We start from the raw sequence: 25,145 nt of genomic DNA, 5'->3' as shown, positions 1-25,145 counted from the left end.
AGCAAAAGGAGAGACATACCATCGGAGCACAAGGGGTGACATACCATCGGAGCACAAGGGGTGACATACCATCGGAGCACAAGGGGTGACATACCATCGGAGCACAAGGGGTGACATACCATCGGAGCACAAGGGGTGACATACCATCGGAGCACAAGGGGTGACATACCATCGGAGCACAAGGGGTGACATACCATCGGAGCACAAGGGGTGACATACCATCGGAGCACAAGGGGTGACATACCATCGGAGCACAAGGGGTGACATACCATCGGAGCACAAGGGGTGACATACCATCGGAGCACAAGGGGTGACATACCATCGGAGCACAAGGGGTGACATACCATCGGAGCAAAAGGAGAGACATACCATCGGAGCAAAAGGGGTAACATACCATCAGAGCACAAGGGGTGACATACCATCAGAGCACAAGGGGTGACATACCATCGGAGCAAAAAGAGTGACATACCATCAGAGCAAAAGGAGAGACATACCATCAGAGCAAAAGGGGAGACATACCATCAGAGCAAAAGGGGTGACATACCATCAGAGCAAAAGGAGAGACATACCATCGGAGCAAAAGGAGAGACATACCATCGGAGCAAAAGGAGAGACATACCATCGGAGCAAAAGGAGAGACATACCATCGGAGCAAAAGGGGTGACATACCATCGGAGCACAAGGGGTGACATACCATCGGAGCACAAGGGGTGACATACCATCGGAGCACAAGGGGTGACATACCATCGGAGCACAAGGGGTGACATACCATCGGAGCACAAGGGGTGACATACCATCGGAGCACAAGGGGTGACATACCATCGGAGCACAAGGGGTGACATACCATCGGAGCACAAGGGGTGACATACCATCAGAGCACAAGGGGTGACATACCATCGGAGCAAAAGGGGTGACATACCATCAGAGCAAAAGGGATGACATACCATCAGAGCAAAAGGGGTGACATACCATCAGAGCAAAAGGGGTGGCACACCATCAGAGCAAAAGGGGTGACATCCCAACAGAGCAAAAGGGGTGACATCCCATCAGAGCAAAAGGGGTGACAAACCATCAGAGCAAAAGGGGTGACAAACCATCAGAGCAAAAGGGGTGACATACCATCAGAGCACAAGGGGTGACATACCATCGGAGCAAAAGGGGTGACATACCATCGGAGCAAAAGGAGAGACATACCATCGGAGCAAAAGGAGAGACATACCATCGGAGCAAAAGGGGTGACATACCATCAGAGCACAAGGGGTGACATACCATCGGAGCACAAGGGGTGACATACCATCGGAGCACAAGGGGTGACATACCATCGGAGCACAAGGGGTGACATACCATCGGAGCACAAGGGGTGACATACCATCGGAGCACAAGGGGTGACATACCATCGGAGCACAAGGGGTGACATACCATCACAGCCAAAGGGGTGACATACCATCAGAGCACAAGGGGTGACATACCATCAGAGCACAAGGGGTGACATACCATCAGAGCACAAGGGGTGACATACCATCAGAGCACAAGGGGTGACATACCATCAGAGCACAAGGGGTGACATACCATCAGAGCACAAGGGGTGACATACCATCAGAGCACAAGGGGTGACATACCATCAGAGCACAAGGGGTGACATACCATCAGAGCACAAGGGGTGACATAACATCGGAGCAAAAGGGGTGACATACCATCAGAGCAAAAGGGGTGACATACCATCAGAGCAAAAGGGGTGACATACCATCAGAGCACAAGGGGTGACATACCATCGGAGCACAAGGGGTGACATACCATCGGAGCACAAGGGGTGACATACCATCGGAGCACAAGGGGTGACATACCATCAGAGCACAAGGGGTGACATACCATCGGAGCAAAAGGGGTGACATACCATCGGAGCAAAAGGGGTGACATACCATCGGAGCAAAAGGGGTGACATACCATCGGAGCAAAAGGGGTGACATACCATCGGAGCAAAAGGGGTGACATACCATCGGAGCAAAAGGGGTGACATACCATCGGAGCAAAAGGGGTGACATACCATCGGAGCAAAAGGGGTGACATACCATCAGAGCACAAGGGGTGACATACCATCAGAGCCAAAGGGGTGACATACCATCAGAGCCAAAGGGGTGACATACCATCAGAGCCAAAGGGGTGACATACCATCAGAGCCAAAGGGGTGACATACCATCAGAGCCCATCAGAACAAAAGGCGTGACATACCATCAGATCAAAAGGGGTGACATACCATCAGAGCTCATCAGAGCAAAAGGGGTGACATACCATCAGAACAAAAGGGGTGACATACCATCAGACCAAAAGGGGTGACATACCATCAGAGCTCATCAGAGCAAAAGGGGTGACATACCATCAGAGCAAAAGGGGTGACATACCATCAGAGCAAAAGGGTTGACATACCATCAGAGCAAAAGGGGTGACATACCATCAGAGCAAAAGGGGTGACATACCATCAGAGCAAAAGGGGTGACATACCATCAGAGCAAAAGGGGTGACATACCATCGGAGCACAAGGGGTGACATACCATCGGAGCACAAGGGGTGACATACCATCGGAGCACAAGGGGTGACATACCATCGGAGCACAAGGGGTGACATACCATCGGAGCACAAGGGGTGACATACCATCGGAGCACAAGGGGTGACATACCATCGGAGCACAAGGGGTGACATACCATCGGAGCACAAGGGGTGACATACCATCGGAGCACAAGGGGTGACATACCATCGGAGCAAAAGGGGTGACATACCATCGGAGCAAAAGGAGAGACATACCATCGGAGCAAAAGGGGTGACATACCATCAGAGCACAAGGGGTGACATACCATCGGAGCAAAAAGAGTGACATACCATCAGAGCAAAAGGAGAGACATACCATCAGAGCAAAAGGGGAGACATACCATCAGAGCAAAAGGGGTGACATACCATCAGAGCAAAAGTAGAGACATACCATCGGAGCAAAAGGAGAGACATACCATCGGAGCAAAAGGAGAGACATACCATCGGAGCAAAAGGAGAGACATACCATCGGAGCAAAAGGGGTGACATACCATCGGAGCACAAGGGGTGACATACCATCGGAGTACAAGGGGTGACATACCATCGGAGCACAAGGGGTGACATACCATCGGAGCACAAGGGGTGACATACCATCGGAGCACAAGGGGTGACATACCATCGGAGCACAAGGGGTGACATACCATCGGAGCACAAGGGGTGACATACCATCAGAGCACAAGGGGTGACATACCATCGGAGCACAAGGGGTGACATACCATCGGAGCACAAGGGGTGACATACCATCAGAGCACAAGGGGTGACATACCATCGGAGCACAAGGGGTGACATACCATCGGAGCACAAGGGGTGACATACCATCGGAGCACAAGGGGTGACATACCATCAGAGCCCATCAGAACAAAAGGCGTGACATACCATCAGATCAAAAGGGGTGACATACCATCAGAGCTCATCAGAGCAAAAGGGGTGACATACCATCAGAACAAAAGGGGTGACATACCATCAGAGCAAAAGGGGTGACATACCATCAGAGCTCATCAGAGCAAAAGGGGTGACATACCATCAGAGCAAAAGGGGTGACATACCATCAGAGCAAAAGGGATGACATACCATCAGAGCAAAAGGGGTGACATACCATCAGAGCCCATCAGAGCAAAAGGGGTGGCACACCATCAGAGCAAAAGGGGTGACAAACCATCAGAGCAAAAGGGGTGACAAACCATCAGAGCAAAAGGGGTGACAAACCATCAGAGCAAAAGGGGTGACATACCATCAGAGCACAAGGGGTGACATACCATCGGAGCAAAAGGAGAGACATACCATCGGAGCAAAAGGAGAGACATACCATCGGAGCAAAAGGGGTGACATATCATCAGAGCAAAAGGGGTGACATACCATCGGAGCACAAGGGGTGACATACCATCGGAGCACAAGGGGTGACATACCATCGGAGCACAAGGGGTGACATACCATCGGAGCACAAGGGGTGACATACCATCGGAGCACAAGGGGTGACATACCATCGGAGCACAAGGGGTGACATACCATCAGAGCACAAGGGGTGACATACCATCGGAGCACAAGGGGTGACATACCATCAGAGCACAAGGGGTGACATACCATCGGAGCACAAGGGGTGACATACCATCGGAGCACAAGGGGTGACATACCATCAGAGCCCATCAGAACAAAAGGCGTGACATACCATCAGATCAAAAGGGGTGACATACCATCAGAGCTCATCAGAGCAAAAGGGGTGACATACCATCAGAACAAAAGGGGTGACATACCATCAGAGCAAAAGGGGTGACATACCATCAGAGCTCATCAGAGCAAAAGGGGTGACATACCATCAGAGCAAAAGGGGTGACATACCATCAGAGCAAAAGGGATGACATACCATCAGAGCAAAAGGGGTGACATACCATCAGAGCCCATCAGAGCAAAAGGGGTGGCACACCATCAGAGCAAAAGGGGTGACAAACCATCAGAGCAAAAGGGGTGACAAACCATCAGAGCAAAAGGGGTGACAAACCATCAGAGCAAAAGGGGTGACATACCATCAGAGCACAAGGGGTGACATACCATCAGAGCACAAGGGGTGACATACCATCGGAGCAAAAGGAGAGACATACCATCGGAGCAAAAGGAGAGACATACCATCGGAGCAAAAGGGGTGACATATCATCAGAGCAAAAGGGGTGACATACCATCGGAGCACAAGGGGTGACATACCATCGGAGCACAAGGGGTGACATACCATCGGAGCACAAGGGGTGACATACCATCGGAGCACAAGGGGTGACATACCATCGGAGCACAAGGGGTGACATACCATCGGAGCACAAGGGGTGACATACCATCGGAGCACAAGGGGTGACATACCATCGGAGCACAAGGGGTGACATACCATCACAGCCAAAGGGGTGACATACCATCAGAGCACAAGGGGTGACATACCATCAGAGCACAAGGGGTGACATACCATCAGAGCACAAGGGGTGACATACCATCAGAGCACAAGGGGTGACATACCATCAGAGCACAAGGGGTGACATACCATCAGAGCACAAGGGGTGACATAACATCGGAGCAAAAGGGGTGACATACCATCAGAGAAAAAGGGGTGACATACCATCAGAGCAAAAGGGGTGACATACCATCGGAGCACAAGGGGTGACATACCATCGGAGCACAAGGGGTGACATACCATCAGAGCACAAGGGGTGACATACCATCGGAGCAAAAGGGGTGACATACCATCGGAGCAAAAGGGGTGACATACCATCGGAGCAAAAGGGGTGACATACCATCAGAGCAAAAGGGGTGACATACCATCAGAGCAAAAGGGGTGACATACCATCGGAGCAAAAGGGGTGACATACCATCGGAGCAAAAGGGGTGACATACCATCAGAGCACAAGGGGTGACATACCATCAGAGCCAAAGGGGTGACATACCATCAGAGCCAAAGGGGTGACATACCATCAGAGCCAAAGGGGTGACATACCATCAGAGCCAAAGGGGTGACATACCATCAGAGCCCATCAGAACAAAAGGCGTGACATACCATCAGATCAAAAGGGGTGACATACCATCAGAGCTCATCAGAGCAAAAGGGGTGACATACCATCAGAACAAAAGGGGTGACATACCATCAGACCAAAAGGGGTGACATACTATCAGAGCTCATCAGAGCAAAAGGGGTGACATACCATCAGAGCAAAAGGGGTGACATACCATCAGAGCAAAAGGGGTGACATACCATCAGAGCAAAAGGGGTGACATACCATCAGAGCAAAAGGGGTGACATACCATCAGAGCAAAAGGGGTGACATACCATCAGAGCAAAAGGGGTGACATACCATCGGAGCAAAAGGGGTGACATACCATCGGAGCAAAAGGGGTGACATACCATCAGAGCACAAGGGGTGACATACCATCGGAGCAAAAGGGGTGACATACCATCGGAGCAAAAGGGGTGACATACCATCGGAGCAAAAGGAGAGACATACCATCGGAGCAAAAGGGGTGACATACCATCAGAGCACAAGGGGTGACATACCATCGGAGCAAAAAGAGTGACATACCATCAGAGCAAAAGGAGAGACATACCATCAGAGCAAAAGGGGAGACATACCATCAGAGCAAAAGGGGTGACATACCATCAGAGCAAAAGGGGTGACATACCATCAGAGCAAAAGTAGAGACATACCATCGGAGCAAAAGGGGTGACATACCATCAGAGCTCATCAGAGCAAAAGGGGTGACATACCATCAGAACAAAAGGGGTGACATACCATCAGAGCAAAAGGGGTGACATACCATCAGAGCTCATCAGAGCAAAAGGGGTGACATACCATCAGAGCAAAAGGGGTGACATACCATCAGAGCAAAAGGGATGACATACCATCAGAGCAAAAGGGGTGACATACCATCAGAGCCCATCATAGCAAAAGGGGTGGCACACCATCAGAGCAAAAGGGGTGACATCCCAACAGAGCAAAAGGGGTGACATCCCAACAGAGCAAAAGGGGTGACATCCCATCAGAGCAAAAGGGGTGACAAACCATCAGAGCAAAAGGGGTGACAAACCATCAGAGCAAAAGGGGTGACATACCATCAGAGCACAAGGGGTGACATACCATCGGAGCAAAAGGAGAGACATACCATCGGAGCAAAAGGAGAGACATACCATCGGAGCAAAAGGGGTGACATATCATCAGAGCAAAAGGGGTGACATATCATCAGAGCACAAGGGGTGACATACCATCGGAGCACAAGGGGTGACATACCATCGGAGCACAAGGGGTGACATACCATCGGAGCACAAGGGGTGACATACCATCGGAGCACAAGGGGTGACATACCATCGGAGCACAAGGGGTGACATACCATCAGAGCCAAAGGGGTGACATACCATCAGAGCCAAAGGGGTGACATACCATCAGAGCCCATCAGAACAAAAGGCGTGACATACCATCAGATCAAAAGGGGTGACATACCATCAGAGCTCATCAGAGCAAAAGGGGTGACATACCATCAGAACAAAAGGGGTGACATACCATCAGAGCAAAAGGGGTGACATACCATCAGAGCTCATCAGAGCAAAAGGGGTGACATACGATCAGAGCAAAAGGGGTGACATACGATCAGAGCAAAAGGGGTGACATACGATCAGAGCCCATCAGAGCAAAAGGGGTGGCACACCATCAGAGCAAAAGGGGTGACATCCCAACAGAGCAAAAGGGGTGACATCCCATCAGAGCAAAAGGGGTGACAAACCATCGGAGCAAAAGGGGTGACATACCATCGGAGCAAAAGGGGTGACATACCATCGGAGCAAAAGGGGTGACATACCATCGGAGCAAAAGGGGTGACATACCATCGGAGCAAAAGGGGTGACATACCATCTGAGCAAAAGAGGTGACATACCATCTGAGCAAAAGAGGTGACATACCATCAGAACAAAAGGGGTTACATACAATCAGAGCAAAAGGGGTGACATACCATCGGAGAAAAAGAGGTGGCATACCATCGGAGGAAAAGAGGTGACATACCATCGGAGCAAAAGGGGTGACATACCATCGGAGCAAAAGGGGTGACATACCATCAGAAAGGGGTGACATACCATCAGAAAGGGGTGACATACCATCAGAAAGGGGTGACATACCATCAGAAAGGGGTGACATACCATTGGAGCAAAAGAGGTGACATACCATCGGAGCAAAAGGGGTGACATACCATCGGAGCAAAAGAGGTGACAAACCATCAGAGCAAAAGAGGTGACAAACCATCAGAGCAAAAGAGGTGACAAACCATCAGAGCAAAAGAGGTGACAAACCATCAGAGCAAAAGAGGTGACAAACCATCAGAGCAAAAGAGGTGACAAACCATCAGAGCAAAAGGGGTGACAAACCATCAGAGCAAAAGGGGTGACAAACCATCAGAGCAAAAGGGGTGACAAACCATCAGTTCAAAAGGGGTGACATGCCATCAGAGCAAAAGGGGTGACATGCCATTAGAGCCCATGAGAGCAAAAGGGGTGACATCGGAGCAAAAGGGGTGACAACCCATCGGAGCAAAAGGGGTGACAACCCATCGGAGCAAAAGGGGTGACAACCCATCGGAGCAAAAGGGGTGACAACCCATCGGAGCAAAAGGGGTGACATCCCATCGGAGCAAAAGGGGTGACATACTATCAGAGCAAAAGGGGTGACATACTATCAGAGCAAAAGGGGTGACATACTATCAGAGCAAAAGGGGTGACATACCATCAGAGCCCATCAGAGCAAAAGAGGTGACATATAATCAGAGCAAAAGGGGTGACATACCATCGGAACAAAAGGGGTGGTATACCATCGGAGCAAAAGGGGTGGTATACCATCGGAGCAAAAGGGGTGACATACCATCGGAGCAAAAGGGGTGACATACCATCGGAGCAAAAGGGGTGACATACTATCAGAGCAAAAGGGGTGACATACCATCAGAGCAAAAGGGGTGACATACCATCAGAGCAAAAGGGGTGACATACCATCAGAGCAAAAGGGGTGACATACCATCAGAGCAAAAGGGGTGACATACCATCAGAGCAAAAGGGGTGACATACCATCAGAGCAAAAGAGGTGACATACCATCGGAGCAAAAGGGGTGACATCCCATTGGAGCCAAAGGGGTGACATACCATCAGAGCCAAAGGGGTGACATACTATCAGAGCAAAAGGGGTGACATACCATCAGAGCAAAAGGGGTGACATACAATCAGAGCAAAAGAGGTGACATACCATCGGAGCAAAAGGGGTGACATACTATCAGAGCAAAAGGGGTGACATACTATCAGAGCAAAAGGGGTGACATACTATCAGAGCAAAAGGGGTGACATACTATCAGAGCAAAAGAGGTGACATACCATCTGAGCAAAAGGGGTGACATACCATCAGAGCCAAAGGGGTGACATACTATCAGAGCAAAAGGGGTGACATACTATCAGAGCAAAAGGGGTGACATACCATCAGAGCCCATCAGAGCAAAAGGGGTGACATACAATCAGAGCAAAAGAGGTGACATACCATCGGAGCAAAAGGGGTGACATACCATTGGAGCAAAAGGGGTGACATACTATCAGAGCAAAAGGGGTGACATACCATCAGAGCAAAAGAGGTGACATACCATCGGAGCAAAAGGGGTGACATCCCATCAGAGCCAAAGGGGTGACATACCATCAGAGTAATGCAGTTTTACAAGCCCCTAAGCTTTCAATGACAGGCCTGTTCATCTGAAGCATTAAACCCAGATAAAGAAAGAGCTTTGAATCTGATCGGACTAAATGAGATGGGTTGAGGGGGCGTTGCCCTCATCTAAATTCCTAAAAGTAGTCAATATACGATGAGAATATCCTTATGCCCCTCCCCATCGCGTTTCAGGTGATTTTAGAAACAGCATGTAGATGTACTGCTGTAGTCAAACACCTTACTGGTGCCTTTAACATCAACCATGCATTTTTACTCAAACAATTCATGCTAAGATGATCCTAAATTGTTTTCCCACTTCTAGACTCCACCCCACCACTGCCAAAGAACACTCATTTAATATGTTAAGAGGCCGGCTGCTCTTCTGTGCAGAGGCAAATAAGTCCCTGACAGGGGAAGGCACCGGAACTGCAGATTAGAAGAGTGTGGTGAGAGAGAGGCAGGGCACGAGTCGGGGGTAAACGCATCCACCCACTTTTTTCACAGGGCGGACGCTGTCCACCCAGCCAAGAAGTTGGGCCCCAATGAAAAATGTGCTGAATTCGTCCTGGTGTAATATTCAAGCGCCGGGACACATGCAGCAGTGCCTGCACGTTGTTGTCTGCTTTCAATCCGCACCAACGTGCAGGCGGGGACGGGGCTTCTGATTTCTGACTCCTGCTAGGCCCATAACAACGTCCGAATCTGAGGGGTCATCAGGCCTCCTTTTGTTCTAGTCTCCTGGCTGGCAGCAGTCAGGAGCCTCACACCTAGAAGCAAATGCAGCGGAGGGGAAACAAGGGCTCACACCGTGTTAGCGCTTTAGACATACTTAAGAGAGGCCGCTTTTCACTTTGTTCAGGCTCTGTTTAGGAGATATGCATGCACTGTAAGAATGTGAGATGTGTTGATCTTTCCCAGTATTTGCACAAAATATACAGCATTTATAGAGCGCTTACCACCCCTGAGGAGGCGCTGTAATAATTTATCAATATTCTTTATTTTAAAGCACTATGGCTAGAGGAAGCTTTAAGCTGACAAAAGGCAACATTGTTGTATGGGTAGTGTACAAAAGTGTGAATCTTCTGCCTAAATCAGGAGGGTTTGCAAGTATACTCGAAATGTGCTCAAATGTACTCATGATACACCTGCTAAACATATATGTGAGCGCTTAAGTTCTGATGTCACTTCTTGTGATGCCACTTCCTGTGATGTCACGCGCCGCGATGTCACGTGCCATGATGCCACTTGCATACTGATTAACTAGGTTAGTCCCCCCACTTCTGTTTTTAGGTCGAGGGACCATCCGGTCTGCCGAAGGCAGAACCGGAAGTCCGGAGATTTAATGTTTCTTAGAGTGGCTATTTAGCCCGCCTCCCTTTTTGCCTCTCCTCCATTGGCTGGCTTCCTAAACGGAGGCCAGCCATTGGAGGAGAGAGCCGTCCCTCCAAATAGGCTCCGTCTTTTTCAGATTCGGGGGCGTGTTCCGTGCTCTTCTTTCCACTTTTTAGCCACGCCCTTTTTTAGGCGTGTTTTTCTCTCCTTCAGCCAATGGCAAGAGGAGAGAAAAAGAAACACACCCCCGAATCTGAAACCGCCGCTGCGTTTCTCCGAGGCATTTCTGCTTCGCCTCGGAGAAAGGCGGCGGTGTGTTTTCTTTCCAACTTCCTATCTACGGCTCTTGCACCCACACCTAGAAGCTTCTCTGTCATGTCTAGTGAGATACACCTACGTGACGGTAACTTTTGGCGGAGGTTGTGCATGATTTTGAACATTTCTCCTGCAAGCGTCCAGTTGGACATATTGGGGAGCATTCACTAGAATCTAGAAAGCTCTTCCTGGACCAGCGAGCCCCTCTCCGGACCAGAGTTGTCGTCGCCCATATATATGTGTGAGGTAGCGGCTTAAGTGGGGAACAGCCGAGCGCTTGTTATGGCGGCGGTGTTGTGAAAGGGCTACCGAGCGCTGCCGCGGAGCCCACACTGCACAGCAACACCTACCTGGAACTGTGTCCACAATTTGATATATTTTTATGTTATTTTAAAGTAAGTGATAATGGCTGTTATTTTTATCACACAAGCGAGGGAGCCGTTGACACATACGGTGTTATATTGACATCCATTACTTGTTAGTGCTGCTTAGAGATTTCACTTTTTTATTTTATTTTGACATCAATTTTCCAAATTGTAAGGCTTAATCACAAAATCAAAAATAATGAGAAGCGTCAGCGGCTGCCAGTTCCCCCGCCGCCCCCCGAGAGAGAATCTCCCGATGCTATTAGGGAGCGGAAATGCCAGCAGAAATCACCAGCGCCTTTGCGTGCCTTTTCCCACAGCGGTGGACGCCTGAGACAAGCACGTGGCGCTGTCAGGAAGCAGACGAGCCCGAAGTGCTGCACTGTGGCTCCCTCGTAGGCCTGCTTTGGAAGCGACGTGAGCCTGCGCGAGGCTTGCGTAGCCTTTGAGTTGTCCAATGCGCTGACTTTAAGGTTCCCGACCTTCACCCATGCAACTTTCTCTCCACGTGACAAGATACTTTTCAGACGCAGCCAAGATGGAAAATATATACGGACTTGTAATCTGCGAGTTTCTTTTATTTACATACATTGTTGCAAAAGTCCTATTTTTAACACAAACCTCGGGAAAGCGTAAAAGTCCCAATTTAGCAAAGGTGTAAAGTTCTACATAAGCTCTATGTAGAACTTTTCAACTTCGCTAAATTGGGACGATTCACGAAAGTGACGAAAACGGACACATCCTTTACCGGAAGGAACTTGCATGCATGTCTCCCTCCATTTAAGACGTGTGCACAGCAGCAGTACTTAATTTGTAGCCAAAAAAGTGCAGAGGCTCTCGTCAGGAGGCCCTTGCAGCTTGCACCACACATTGCCCCTGCCAGTGACCCCACCAACACACTACTAACCCTCACACTCCTACAAGTGTGGCAGTTCTGATTATCTCAGGCCCCCAAAGCTATCAGAATGGCTTGGGCGGCAGGTGATAGTCTTTTTTTTTAATGTATATTGAATTATTAATTAACTGTTGTTGCGCTCATCTCGAAATTAGCCAGACAGCCACCTCTATCTCACAACATCACTCACTGTTTCCATCTCACTACGTCAGAAAATACCTCACTCACTAACTCACTCTTTCACTACCTCACTCTCTATCTACCTCACTCTCTCTCACTACCTCACTCTATTTCAATACCTCACTCTATTTCAATACCTCACTCTCTCTCTCTATCTATCTCACTACCTCACTCTTTCTCTGCTAATGCAATAGGTATCACATATGCAAAAAAAAAATAATGCCAATAGAAATGACAATGCCATTTATTTAGGGATACAAAAATGAAAAAAAAATAACGAGCAATACCAATAGCTCTACCTAGAATATTGCCAAGACCATTGCATTGTAAATGCTTGTTTAGGACTTGTGCCCTGGACACGGGAGTGGTAACGTGAGAGAGAGAGCAGTAATGGAGAACACACAAAAAAGAATTGGCTTTAGTTGGAGGAAAACTGTAAGTAAGTGACCTGTGGAAGAGGAGAATGGGGCAGAGTTAGTCATATTAAAACTGTGGGTCACACCTAGAGTCGAGAGGGGTAAAAGGAGGAGGGAATGTACTACATTCGAATGAGCAGCAAAAGGGAAAGTAAGTGACAGGAAAACAGTATGAAGACAGGGAGCAGTGTGAAGCGGACAAGCGAAGTTAGGGAAGAGGTGTTGTACAAATTATTGTATAGAGTTTAGCAAAGCAGAGACAGTGGTGACTTGCTAGAAGAGAGAAATGTAATTCAGTAAGAGTGCAGGGATTTCAAGGGGGTCTAAGGCAGAAGAAGGGAGGTAAACAAGTAAAGAATAGACCCAAGGTAAGCTATGGAGAATCGATCAGAAAGATATTAAACTGATACGTTTCAAGTTCTTTGGGGTATTGGATTTCTTGATCACCTCAGATCTAATAACACCAAGTGTCAGAAGAAAGGGACAGTTCCAGAGGTAATCTATTTGGAAATTTAGGAAATGTGTAATATTTTGGTTTCCAGTCTTAGCTCGTCAGACTTTTTAAGTTCTTTTTTTAACACCTGAGATTTTGAGAGATGCTCTGAGATATTCAAGGTGGTTAATATGTATGGCCCTAAAATAATGTATGCTAGCTTGAATTTAATCCTGGCTTCCAGAGGAAGCTAGTGAATCGATATGTGATCTAACTTTCAGGTTCCTGACATTGGTATGGCCACTGAATGCAGAATGGCTTTCACAGGTGTTGAATAAAAGCTGAGAATGCACATTGAGAAAGCACTTCCATGTCTTAGTACCTACTTCAGACCACTCTACCAAGACTGCTTTTAGAAGCTTAGAATCCTATTGGCTTGCCATGCCACAGAGTATGCTGCTCTTCCCAATTCCACATAGCCACTGCTATGGTAATGTTCAGTAACACCCCTAAACCTAATCATAGGAGTTTCACTTTAATTTATCTTCTCCTGACACCTCTTTGTGTCTAGCACTAATACTAGTGTTTAGATCATTCTGATATTTGAAATAAAAAGGGTTAAGAAACATACATCGATAGTTAACTTTCAAATGTAATACTCAGTAGAAGAGACAGATGCTGCAAGCAGGGGTAAAAAGTCCTTGCACGAAGATGTGCCATTTTGACTCTGTCTGACTTTGTCTGGACTGCCATGTGTCTTCTTCAATGTGAGCAATGACCAGCAAGGCATTGAGAAGCTGCCACAAATATTCAGTTACCCTAGTGCCTGGCATGAGGGATTTATACTCATCCTCTACTATAGATGAGGTACACTTTGGGTGAAGGTCATCACAATAATAGAGAACCTACTGAGGACAGCCCAGTCTGTCTAGGAGAAAACACAAGACAGATTAGAAATGGTTCAACAGGGTAAGGTACTACACCATTGTCAGCTGGCCTGGCAAGGCTTTTGTACCTCCATACTGGGATAGGGAAACACAAGATCTAAAGGATACTTGAACACTACCCTAAAGCAAAAAAGCATGTCTAGGAGAAGAGAAAACATCAGGTCCCTCTATACTATTCTATAGCACACCGAGACAGACGCAAAGGAAACACCGGGAGTTGAGGCCCTCTGTAATATAACCTGTAGCACACAGGTGACTGATGAAAATAGAACACCAGGAGTGGATAGTGGTTCCTCTAGAACAAGTAAATGAAGAAAATGCATAACAGGAGCTGTTGGATTCGTGTACTTCTACACAAACATACAAGAACGTCATGCAAAAAAAGTCTAAACTGTTCCAGCTTGTTAGGGGGATAGCTTTAAAAGCTGACAACAAAAACCCACAAAACACTAGTGGGACTCTGCGATTACATGCACACTGGAGAAACAGAGACGGATTGAAGACATTGGATTTAGGAAGTCTAGTCAAAGAATGCACATACCGTGGATGAGACTCCACCAAGTTTGATAGTCTCCACTTTGGTACCAGAGTCCTCGACCGCTGCTTTCTTTTCGGGGGGACCAGAGGTGCCCCCATCACTGCTGGACCGCTTGCTTCCAATCCCAGACATCCTGCTCTGCAAAAGGGTAAAACACAACTCAAGCAGTGAGATACTTTCCGGCTGAGAGCCTTCAGCGTGATTGGATATGCTCTCAAGGCATACCCCGGGTTCATCAGAAACAACAGGAATGTCATAATTAAGGGTCCCAGTTTTCCATTTTTACTGGTGTTTACAGATAAATACAGGCAGAAAACAGATTGTATTTATTTTTAAATACTGAAAACAGGTTTTCTTTTGGACGATTCTCACTACTATCAATCATGCGTGCTTGGTCAATAGTTGTGCGGACTGACACGTAGCTGAGTAAAAAAAAAAAAAAGGTTTCATTGTGACCTTAGTTTAGCTGCTTAAGCTGTTCTACAATGCAAATGATTGCATATGACTGCATTGTACTGTAAATGGCTATAACTCATTGGACATTCAAAAATGAGACAACATTTGTCAGTTAAATAAATGTGGAAAAATGCCCGTTGCAGCTTCGTTTTTTAACACTAAGCACACAATAATTATGAATACGTACAAATAAAATGAGCTAAAAAAATATTGATAAATGGAGAGAAAATGTAAAAAACTAAAATAACAAGCATTGGCATAGCCAATAGGTCTCGCTTTTGAGACCTTATAAGTGTTTAGCCATGCAACACTTGATGTTGTTTAATCAAGGATATTGTGCTGGATAACTAAACACTTATAATGTCCTAAAGGCGAGACCTATCGGCTATGTATTAGGGGGCCTTATATGTGTTTAGGTAGAGCTATTGACTTTGCCAATGTTTCTAAGCTGTGCAGTAGAGAAGTGTGGCTGCTGTACAGCATGCTGAGAAGTTGTTAAAAAGTGTAATAAGCACTGAGTGATGCTGTGGTGTCGTTGAGTGATGCTGTGGTGTCGTTGAGTGATGCTGTGCTGGCCCTCAGTTATGCTGTGGTGGCCTTGAGTGATGCTGTGGTGGCCTGGAGTGATGCTGTGGTGGTCCTGTGTGATGCTGTGGTGGTCCTGTGTGATGCTGTGGTAGCATATAGTGATGCTGTGGTGGTACTGAAAGCGAAAGTGATCGCGATGACGTGCTAAAGCACGCTAGGGATGTGCGCGCAGCAGCGGGGGTACATATTGCAAAGCTGCCAGCTGCACACGTGAACGCTCGCAGGAACGCAAGCGTGTCGCCAGCCAGCAGCACTTTCAAAACTCACATACTAAATGTCTCTCCGAGCTGAGCATGCGCGCTGACTCAGCGAGACCTAAAAGAACATAAAACCGGAAGCCCTACTCACAATGAATTCTAGTGAAGTTAGTTGTGTTACTGCTGCAAATGTGTTCTCATGTAACGCAACTGGTGCTTTGTAAAGCGCTCTGATACCCGATACCGGGTCAAGTTCCCGTTATATAAAGCTCAGTAAAAAAATTAAATAATATGTAAAGTAACAAAACTTGGGAGAGGTGGGTAATGTGCTACTGTAAAAAGTTTAGTATGTCGTTTGCTCTGGGTCATCATTCACGTTCTCTTACATTTACTTTACAGAAGAAATATAATTGAACCTCAGCTAATACTTTAATTACGAAGAATGTCATCAACAGTCACCCTTCCCTCCTCCCAGCAGACACACAACACCATAATGCATAGATCTCCTTTGAAACAGCAAATACACTTCGATTGGACCTGTTGAAAAAGGTTTAAGTTATTAAGTCAGTCCATATAAACTAGAATAATGAACGATTTTTTTTATATAAAAAAAGAACATAAACAATGTATATTAAATATAAAGTGTACAATGATCAATTTAAAAACAATTGGCACCACTGTTAAATGAATAGCGGTTTCAAAAAACGTGCTGCAGCCACAGTTACAAAAGTGTATTAAAAATGAATTCAAAATCATATGTAACTAAATCTTGAACCACCGTCCAATACAGGACGCAGATGAATGCTCTGGCCTCCATAAAACTGCACTATAGCAAACACAGATGATAAAGCTCATCTGGAGCTTTCCAATAACACAGGCAATTTTTCCTTCCCAGCAATTTGTGCATAATGTATTTCCTGCATCTAACCTCTGTAATATTAGGTCCAGTCTCAGATGACGCCTAGTGCCAAATACCTACAAGCCAACAAGATCTAGGCGGGAGATTCCCATTTTGTTTGTGGTGCATACTTCCTGAAAACAGAGAAATGTAACCACTGCCCTAGACTGCCAAGGCCAGACTTACTGGCTTTATTTCCTATAGCTTGTTGGAACTGGTGGGTGGCTATAACAACTACTGTCACCCACCGCCCTCTGCATCACATCTCCAGACAGGGCTCAATGTAACACACACTGAAATCATTGCTGTGAGAAAGGTCATGGTTATGTCACCATTGTGCTAATTATTATGCTAATAAGTAAAGTCATTCCCTCCTGGTCCCCTCCTTCGCTTCCCTTCATTAAGCGAGGGACGCGGCCTCAGGGCAATGCAATTACCAGCAAGTCATTGAAGCAAACCCTGAAAAAGCATACCTCTTTTGGGCCACAGAATTTCGGCAAATATGAAATCGTAAGCGTGTAACAACATGCTGATCATTCATGCTTAGAAAGAAACCTCGTGCTGCAGCATGAAATGTGGGTACATCGGACAAATGTAACGAACAAAAGAGAAGCAAGGACATAGCCTTATAGCAGGTCATTTACGGTATACGTTTCGCTATCGAGCTAACCTTTATCCTGCACCTGAACCATTGCCAAGCTACAGAATGAAGAAGTTTAACTGGCGTCGCTAATATTGAAAGTGATACCACGGGATCCCACTTTACTCCATTATCTACAGTGATCCACCAATGTAAACACTGCACATAGGTTCTCCTCTTACACGGAGCCCCGTGCGAGATGCCATAGTAAAATGATGAATGGCTGTCAATGAGCGGCCTAAGTCTGGTCTGTTCCGTAGTATCGATTTCAAAAGTAAACCGAGAGAAGGTGAGGGTGCGTGAGCACGCCAAGCAGAGGGAGTCAGCTTTACTGATAAAGGAAGAAGAGATGCGTGTGGCCTAAATGCATTATATATCCATTTTCGCTCCTAAAACTCAACATGAAACATTTCACATTTTTAAACACAACAGAAAGTAGACAATTTAGAGGTTTGCAGCATGAACATATAATCCCTGGCAGTCCAGTGGCATAGGGTAACTAACATTTCCTTCACATATAACTAGAGTATTAATTTTTCTGGAATAAACACACAAGAACTAGCACCGAATGTGAAAGGAAGACAAGCTCAACATTACACATTCCAAGCAGATCCCAACAGAATGCTTTCTTGGGGCTGCAGTCTAGTGCTAAATGCAACAGTGGTGCAGTCTAGATGCAGTGTTGGTACAGTATCAAAGAAAGTGTTTACTGCAGACCTCCACCAATATCCCTCTGCATAATCTGGCGATTCATCCTTGTGTTTGGTCAGATCATTATATTATTAGTTTTCCTTTGAATAATCTGTCACTGTTGAAACACCCATCCCATTTAAGAAGCACTTTTAGAAATTGGAATCGAATTAACTTGTAAGCACTTCTGGACACCTTATCTTGTGAGCAGCCTACCTTAGAAGGAGACTTAGGTACCTGGGAAAGAGAGATTACTAATTGGCAAATGAAGACCTTTAATACTCATGCTCCCCCACAGACTAAAACCTCCTGCCTAAGGCGTCATGAAGCATCCAAATGGTTTACAAAGGACTTGAAAATCCTAAAAATCCATGTACGCCAAGCTGAACGGAAATGGTGAAAGTCGTATTTAGCGGAAGACAAAATGAAATATACTGCAATCTTGCGGTGTTTACAAGAATGCCATTTTGGAGGCCAAGAGAGCCTTCTTCACGAACAAGGTACTTGATTCTGACAACCGTACTAAAGAAATTTTTAGGATCGTGAAGGAACTATCGAATCCCAGTCGTGTGACTCCGCAGGTTATGGCTACCCAGGACCTTTGTAATGACCTGAACTACTCTTTTGTAGAAAAAATTAAAAAAATTCAAGAGTCAATCGATTCCTACAATAGCAGCACTGAAGACAGTTTGACCTACTCCAATCCCTCCTCTCTTACCACACTTCCTTTGCTGGACAAAAAACTATTTTTGGATCTTGTAGCGAAGATCAAATCAGGTTCTCCTAAGGAGGAATGTCCTATCAATATATTGAAAGAAATCTATTGGGCTTTTCCTGATACCTTCCTTGATTTTCTTAATTTCTCCATGTCCCATGGCACTATACCATCAGTCTTTAAGGAACCTGTGGTTATCCAGTTTAAAAAAAAGCAGGGTATGGATCCCAATAAACTAGAAAATTACAGACCTATATCACTTCTCCCGTTTCCGGCTAAGTTGATGGAGGCGCATGTAGAAACATGTTTCAGCTCCTTCCTAGAAGCCACGAAGTTTTTAGATGCTCACCAGGCAGGGTTCCGCCCTGCGCATTTTACTGAATCTGTGATCCTTTCTGTCATGGATGACCTTAAGGGACAGTCGGACATTGATTGCATCCAGGCTCTGATCCTCCTAGATCTGTTAGCGGCATTTGACTCCGTGAACCACAAAATTTAGTTGGGTCGCTTGGCCGCGGCAGGTCTTGGGGGATCGGCCCTGGACTGGGTTAGATCCTTCTTAAAGGGACGCAAACAATCTGTGTGGCTCTCTTCCTACAAATCAAACATGGTAGAAATGAGTTGTGGTGTCCCGCAGGGTTCTTCTCTTTCGCCAATCCTTTTCAACGTATACATACGTCCTCTAATCTCTAATCTCCGGCAGATGGGGTAAAGATTTTTATTTATGCTGATGATATGCAGCAAATTTTTACCCTGGAGAATTCCACAGAATCCAAAGACTTTGTATGGAATTCCATGAGGTATGTTAAGAATTGGATGGACAGCAATCAATTAAAATTAAACTCCGCAAAGACTGAGATAATCATACCCAACAATAAACTCACCCATTGGACACCCTCTTACTGGCCCTCCGAGCTAGGTGCGACCCCACTTCCTAAACCAGTAATAAAGAGTCTGGGTTTCCATATTGACTCAGTTAATTGGGTCGGTTACTTCTGCTTGCTTTGCCAACTCCGCAAGCTGCGCAAGATTAGACGCTTCTTCAGTAAAGAGGCTCGTATCCCAATCGTGATTGCTCTCATTCTATCTAAAATCAATTATGGAAACGCACTTTATCTTGATCTCCCTCAAAATCAGAAACATCGCCTACAGATGATCCAAAACCAGGCTGCGAGACTCATCTACCTCCAGGACAGACGATGCCATATTAGTCTGCTGCTTAAGGATCTACATTGGCTTCCAGTGGAGCAGAGAGCGATGTTTAAAGCTGGCTGCATCCTCTTTAGAGCTTTTCAGGGAGCTGGCCCTAGTTTTATTTCTGCGCATATTAATAAGTACCTTCCCCAACGTACGCGGAGATCCATGCACCTGAATCTTTTGATGGTGCCCAGATTCAGACGCAAACGCATCGGAGGGACTTGGTTCTCCTTTCTGGGACCAAAGCTCTGGAATTCACTCCCAATCTCACTCAGGCTCGAGGAAGACTAGGTGCGATTCAGGAAACAGCTCAAGACAAGGCTGTTCACTTTGGCTTATAACGAGATGTTTCCCTGCTTCAACCTTCTCTACTCCGATCCTCAGCGCCAAGAGACCTGTCGGTGAACGTGCGCTCCTACAAATACCCATATAACATAACATAACCTCGGAGCACTGCGGGTGCACTGCTTCAGACTGCAGGCAATTTAAATGCACTTCTAAACAAAATACGTTTTCTGTAGTAGATGCCGAGCAGGGACACTGCTGGCTGCAATACTGGGGGCTTAGCTAATGCACTGCAAGGTGCGGGTTGTGCTGCAGTACTTGTAGATTGTATAATGAAGTGTTTAATGTAGCTCTGGAGCACTGTTCGGTACAGTGGCAAACACCGTGCCTATGTGTTGTAAAATGCAATATTGGAAGCAGTGTCAGTGCACGGCTGGGTACAGTGGATGGGTCAGTAATATGCAATAGGCAGCACTGGAAGCGGCGTCAGTGCACTGCTGGGTACGGTAGATGGATCAGCGCCAGTGTAAGATGGAGTGATGGTACATCATTGTTGACAGCTGCTCTGAACAATGGTCCAATGCTTGGTGCAGTGACAAGTGCACTGCTCAGCTGGTCTAGTGCTAGAGGCAATGCTTGGAGTGAGCTGCAGTGCTAGATACATTCATGCTGCAGCGCTGGCTGTAACACTCGATGCAGGAGAAGACTGCAGGTGCAATGACGAGGCACCCGTGTCTGCACAGCTTGTGCTCTAATACATGCAATATTAAATGCAAAGCTGACAGATGTCAGTTCAGATGCAGTACTTACTACCTGTGAACGTAGCATTAGTAATGAGATAGTGTTCGGCTTCGAAGCATTTCTAGATACAGAGCAGCGATCCAGAGGCAACTCGGTGGGTGAAGTGTGGTGGGAGAGGTACCAGCTGCAATGTAGTGCAGGTGCTCGCTGCATACAGTGCTGGATAGTGTAGCGCCACGGACAACAGAGTGTGACGTGCTGGGAGTAATGCTGGTGGTAAGGTGCCCACCTATCTGCTACTTACACGGTCCGTCGGTTACTACAGGTTAACGTCGATTGCAGGTTATCGATCTTTTCACAAACGACATTTGTCCCCAGCTTCAGTACTTCCGGGTCACATGACAGCCAATCGCACGGCTGACTACATCCAGCCAACTAGAAGTAGGAGGGACTCGTAGTGGGTAACATGAACTAGGATTGGAGAATCCCTTGTCTGTGAAGCCAATCCTAGACCGCCGCACAGAATTCCGAAGTGCTGATTGGCTGCGCCGTGCGCACGTGCTCCGGCGAGGTACATAAACTACGATCCGTTCGTGTCTCGCGGCTCGCCTGTAAACAGTGCAGACAGGCACTCATTTGGTACCTGGATGAGGCAGCGGTGACAACGTCCGGGCATTAAAAGCGACAACAGGTGGTGTGTAGGAACAATGTCAGCTAAATGACCCAGGGCCGGTTCTGGGATTTTTTGGGCCCTGGACTGAAAGGGAATGGTAGAGCTCCCCCCCACAATTTGCATATGGCGTGACATAACATTGATACTATGAATTGACTATTAATCCTATGGCGTTGTTAAAGCGATTTAGCATGAAGCAAATTTACTGATGCAACATAAACAGAAAGATAAGTAATTTCACTGATAAATAGATTGAACTATATTTAAAATATATTAAGTGGAAATGATTATTATTCACAGGGTGAAAAAGCTTGGCCCAGTTTCTAAAACTATACATTTTTACTCCAATGTTAACATTTACTCCCGGCAAGTACGTAATTATATGTATAGGTATGTGATATTTATATAGTGTAAAACAAACACAAAGGGATTGAAGAGGTACAGGGTCAAAGGCACAGTCAATGTGTGTCAAAAGGGGTATGTGCTTAATCGACTGTTATAACATCATGGTGAAGTGATCTTTAAAGAAGTCAGTTTTAGGTTGTTTCCTAAATGGGAGCTGGGTTAGGGATATGCAGAGGGATACAGGGCTATCATTCCAGATCATTGGTGCATCGATGGAGAAGATCTTTTGCTTTGTTTTTTGCTCTTGTTTCTCATTCTACTGAAGGTGTCCTGGCTGTGGGTGTGCGGAGAGACCCCTGGAGATTGTAAACTTGACACCCAAGTAAGCAGGGGTGCTCTCCGCCAAGAGAAGACAATGGAGTTCCATCAGGGAGAACTGATGTGGTCATTTTTCTCCAAGCCTTAATGAGGCATGGTGAAGCATGTAAAATGCCCTTTAGGGGTAGTAATGTGGATTGAAATTCCAAGACAGTTTTCCAGATAACCAGTGCAAGAGCACTAGAGTCCTATTGAACGTTTCACTCAAGTCACTGTAAAATAAAGCAATGGGATTGAGTGAGATCACTCTGAGTTCTGATAAATTCATATTTTCATTTAAAATGTTACAAAGCACAGGCTATACCTGGAAAAAGGGCACCAGAGTGCTGCACAAACAAAGCATTATTGTCTAAGGCGTTCTCTGACAGTAATTAGCATTCTGGGAATTTTCATCCCAAACTTGCATTATTAAATGTGAATCTACCAGAAGGTAATGATTTGTAGGCTAAAAGATTGTTATTGGCCTGTGCCCTGAGCCATGGCTACAGGACTTCTGCCAACCCCTTCTACAGCCTTTAACATTTCCAATAATATCAGTGTCCACTTACAATTTGGCAGCGCCAAAGTACAATTATCCCCTCTCTTGGGCCTCTCAGGGACTTATTCACAAACAAGCCCATTGCACCGCCAGTGCGTTACTTTTTTGGGCGCAATGGGCTTGCCCAAATTTAAAAGGCCTCATAGAGTCAAGTCACCCTGCATGACTTTTCATGGCCTTGTAAATATGGGCCATGGAACTTGACGCGTTCCTAGATTTACAACATTTTCTAAAACTGGAAATGCTTCAGTGGCACAATGAGGAGAAATACTTCTATTTCTCCTCGTTTTTTCTACTCTCTAAGAGGAAAATGCCATTATTTTATTGTTTTTGTGCAGGAAGGTGTCTCTTCCCGCAGAAAAACAATCATCTCTGCAGCGCAGGCACCCTTGCAGAATGACGCATGGGTGCCTGCGCTGGTGCATGGCACCTAATAGTTCGCCAGTGCAGGGAAAAGCGCAGGGATACGTCGCATTGTTGTAAATACAATGCATCCCTGTGCTTTGAAAATGACACAGTAGGGCGCAACTAAATGGCTTACGATGCCATACTGTGTCATTTTCTTGTAGATGAGGTCCATTGTGCTTGATCATGGCTGTGAGGGCCAAGGGAGGAATGGGAACTCAATAAAAAAGGAGTTGTGTGCAAAGCACCTGCAGGAGAACCCGAAGAGTATAGCTAAGGTCTGGACAAGTGGTGCTTGCAGTGAAGCCAGGAGAGTGTTACTCAAGCCTTGGGAGACGTGAATATTAATGTGGCTAGTATAGTTGCACAGCTGTGTTATGAGATAAGCATATCTGTTCAGCTGTGGCAGCAGATGTGACAAGACATGAACAATCTTGTCAGTGAGACAGTCTTTCATACTTTGCATAGAGGGGTTGAAGGAGCACTAGAATGCTGGATTCAGGAGGCCTAGTAGCTCTTCTCTTTGGGTAGATAATGCAATCTACTTTTAATAGTACTAGGGGAGTTATAGTAGTGCTCTGTAGAAAAGTTTTTATCTTGGCATTACAAATAATTTTAAGATTATTCCCCCAAACGTATCATCTTGTGTCACACCTTTAGAAGTAGTGCTACCATAGAGCTTCTCTAGACTTGACTTTCGAAAAATTCATTTGCAAAAGTGTGCACCATAACATTGAGCTATTTCATTTCTTTTTTTGTTCTCAGTCTAAGCACCTATTCTCTTCCATATTGTCCCCAGCAAACCCAATATGAATTCACATTTGAAAGTGTAGGGCATTCCATTGTAAACCTTGGTGTCTGGGTCGACTCGGCGCTCAGTTTTCAAACCCAAACTAAGAAGGTGGCTGCAACATGCTTTGGTATTCTGCGTGGGCTCAACCCTCTGTTGTTATTTTTTACCCTTCTATTCGACAAATGATTGTCCAGGTCCACAAAAGAAAGGAAGGTGCACTCTATCAGAAGTCATACAAGACCAACACTTGTTGAAATAGTTTTCTTCTTTTTATTTGAAGTTGCTTGATAAAAAACAGGCACACAGCCAACACGTTTCGTTCCCTAGTGCCTTGGGAACTTCATCAGGGCTTGCTACAAATATCAAGTATATTCAAAAAGACCAAGCTAAGGTACAAGCACAGAGTCAAAACCGGGAGGTCAGAAAGCAAAAACTCGGGGGGAAAACACGCCAAAAGATGCCAAGTCTAACACTCATGAACAAAGCCTGGACTCTGATTAGACTTCAGCACATGCTTATACTAAGTAGAGCGGTGGAGGTGGATGTGAGTTCCTGGGACGTTGGAGAGGTTGATGCACTGCACCATGGTGCAGCACTGCAATGCCTAATGGTGGAGCCCTCTTCTGCACATCCTCGCAGTGATACATCAAGACAATGGGGCACAACGGGGGGCATTTAAGCTTGCTGCAATGGCTGCACATAAGAGGACTTTTTATTTCTTTCTTAAGTGAGTTTCAAACTACATCTTCATATATGCATCAAAAACCTGCCCTTAAAGTGTTTTTATGATTGCATCATTCAAGTCGCTGATGGTTATCCATAAAGCACTTTTAACATCACTTTTCTGGGATACTTATCAGGGTATTTGACCCTTCTTTTTTTCTCTCTGTTGACTCTTTCCATCCGTAGA

General features: G+C 46.2%; 1 protein-coding gene across 3 annotated transcripts in view; it reads right to left on the bottom strand.

Moving 5' to 3' along the window:
* The window catches only part of RNF20 (ring finger protein 20), a 217,566-nt gene extending 196,046 nt beyond the window's left edge, over positions 1 to 21,520 (bottom strand). The window contains exons 1-2 of one of the 3 annotated variants that reach the window (XM_085651686.1): positions 21,408 to 21,520; positions 14,700 to 14,834 (exon numbers count right to left, since the gene is read on the bottom strand). In XM_085651686.1, coding sequence (XP_085507812.1) covers positions 14,700 to 14,828 — 129 coding nt within the window. In that variant the 5' untranslated portion in view covers positions 14,829 to 14,834; positions 21,408 to 21,520. Of the gene's footprint in view, positions 1 to 14,699; positions 14,835 to 21,172; positions 21,314 to 21,407 lie in introns of those variants that run through there. The other 2 variants (XM_085651687.1, XM_085651685.1) reach the window with 2 other exon arrangements.
* Between the last annotated feature and the right edge of the window lie 3,625 nt (positions 21,521 to 25,145).

This window comes from Triturus cristatus, chromosome 4_1 (assembly GCF_964204655.1).
Source record: "Triturus cristatus chromosome 4_1, aTriCri1.1, whole genome shotgun sequence".
NCBI classification, from domain to species: Eukaryota; Metazoa; Chordata; class Amphibia; order Caudata; family Salamandridae; genus Triturus; species Triturus cristatus.
Note: the sequence above shows the minus strand (reverse complement) of the source record. Positions and strands in the feature narration are given on the sequence as shown.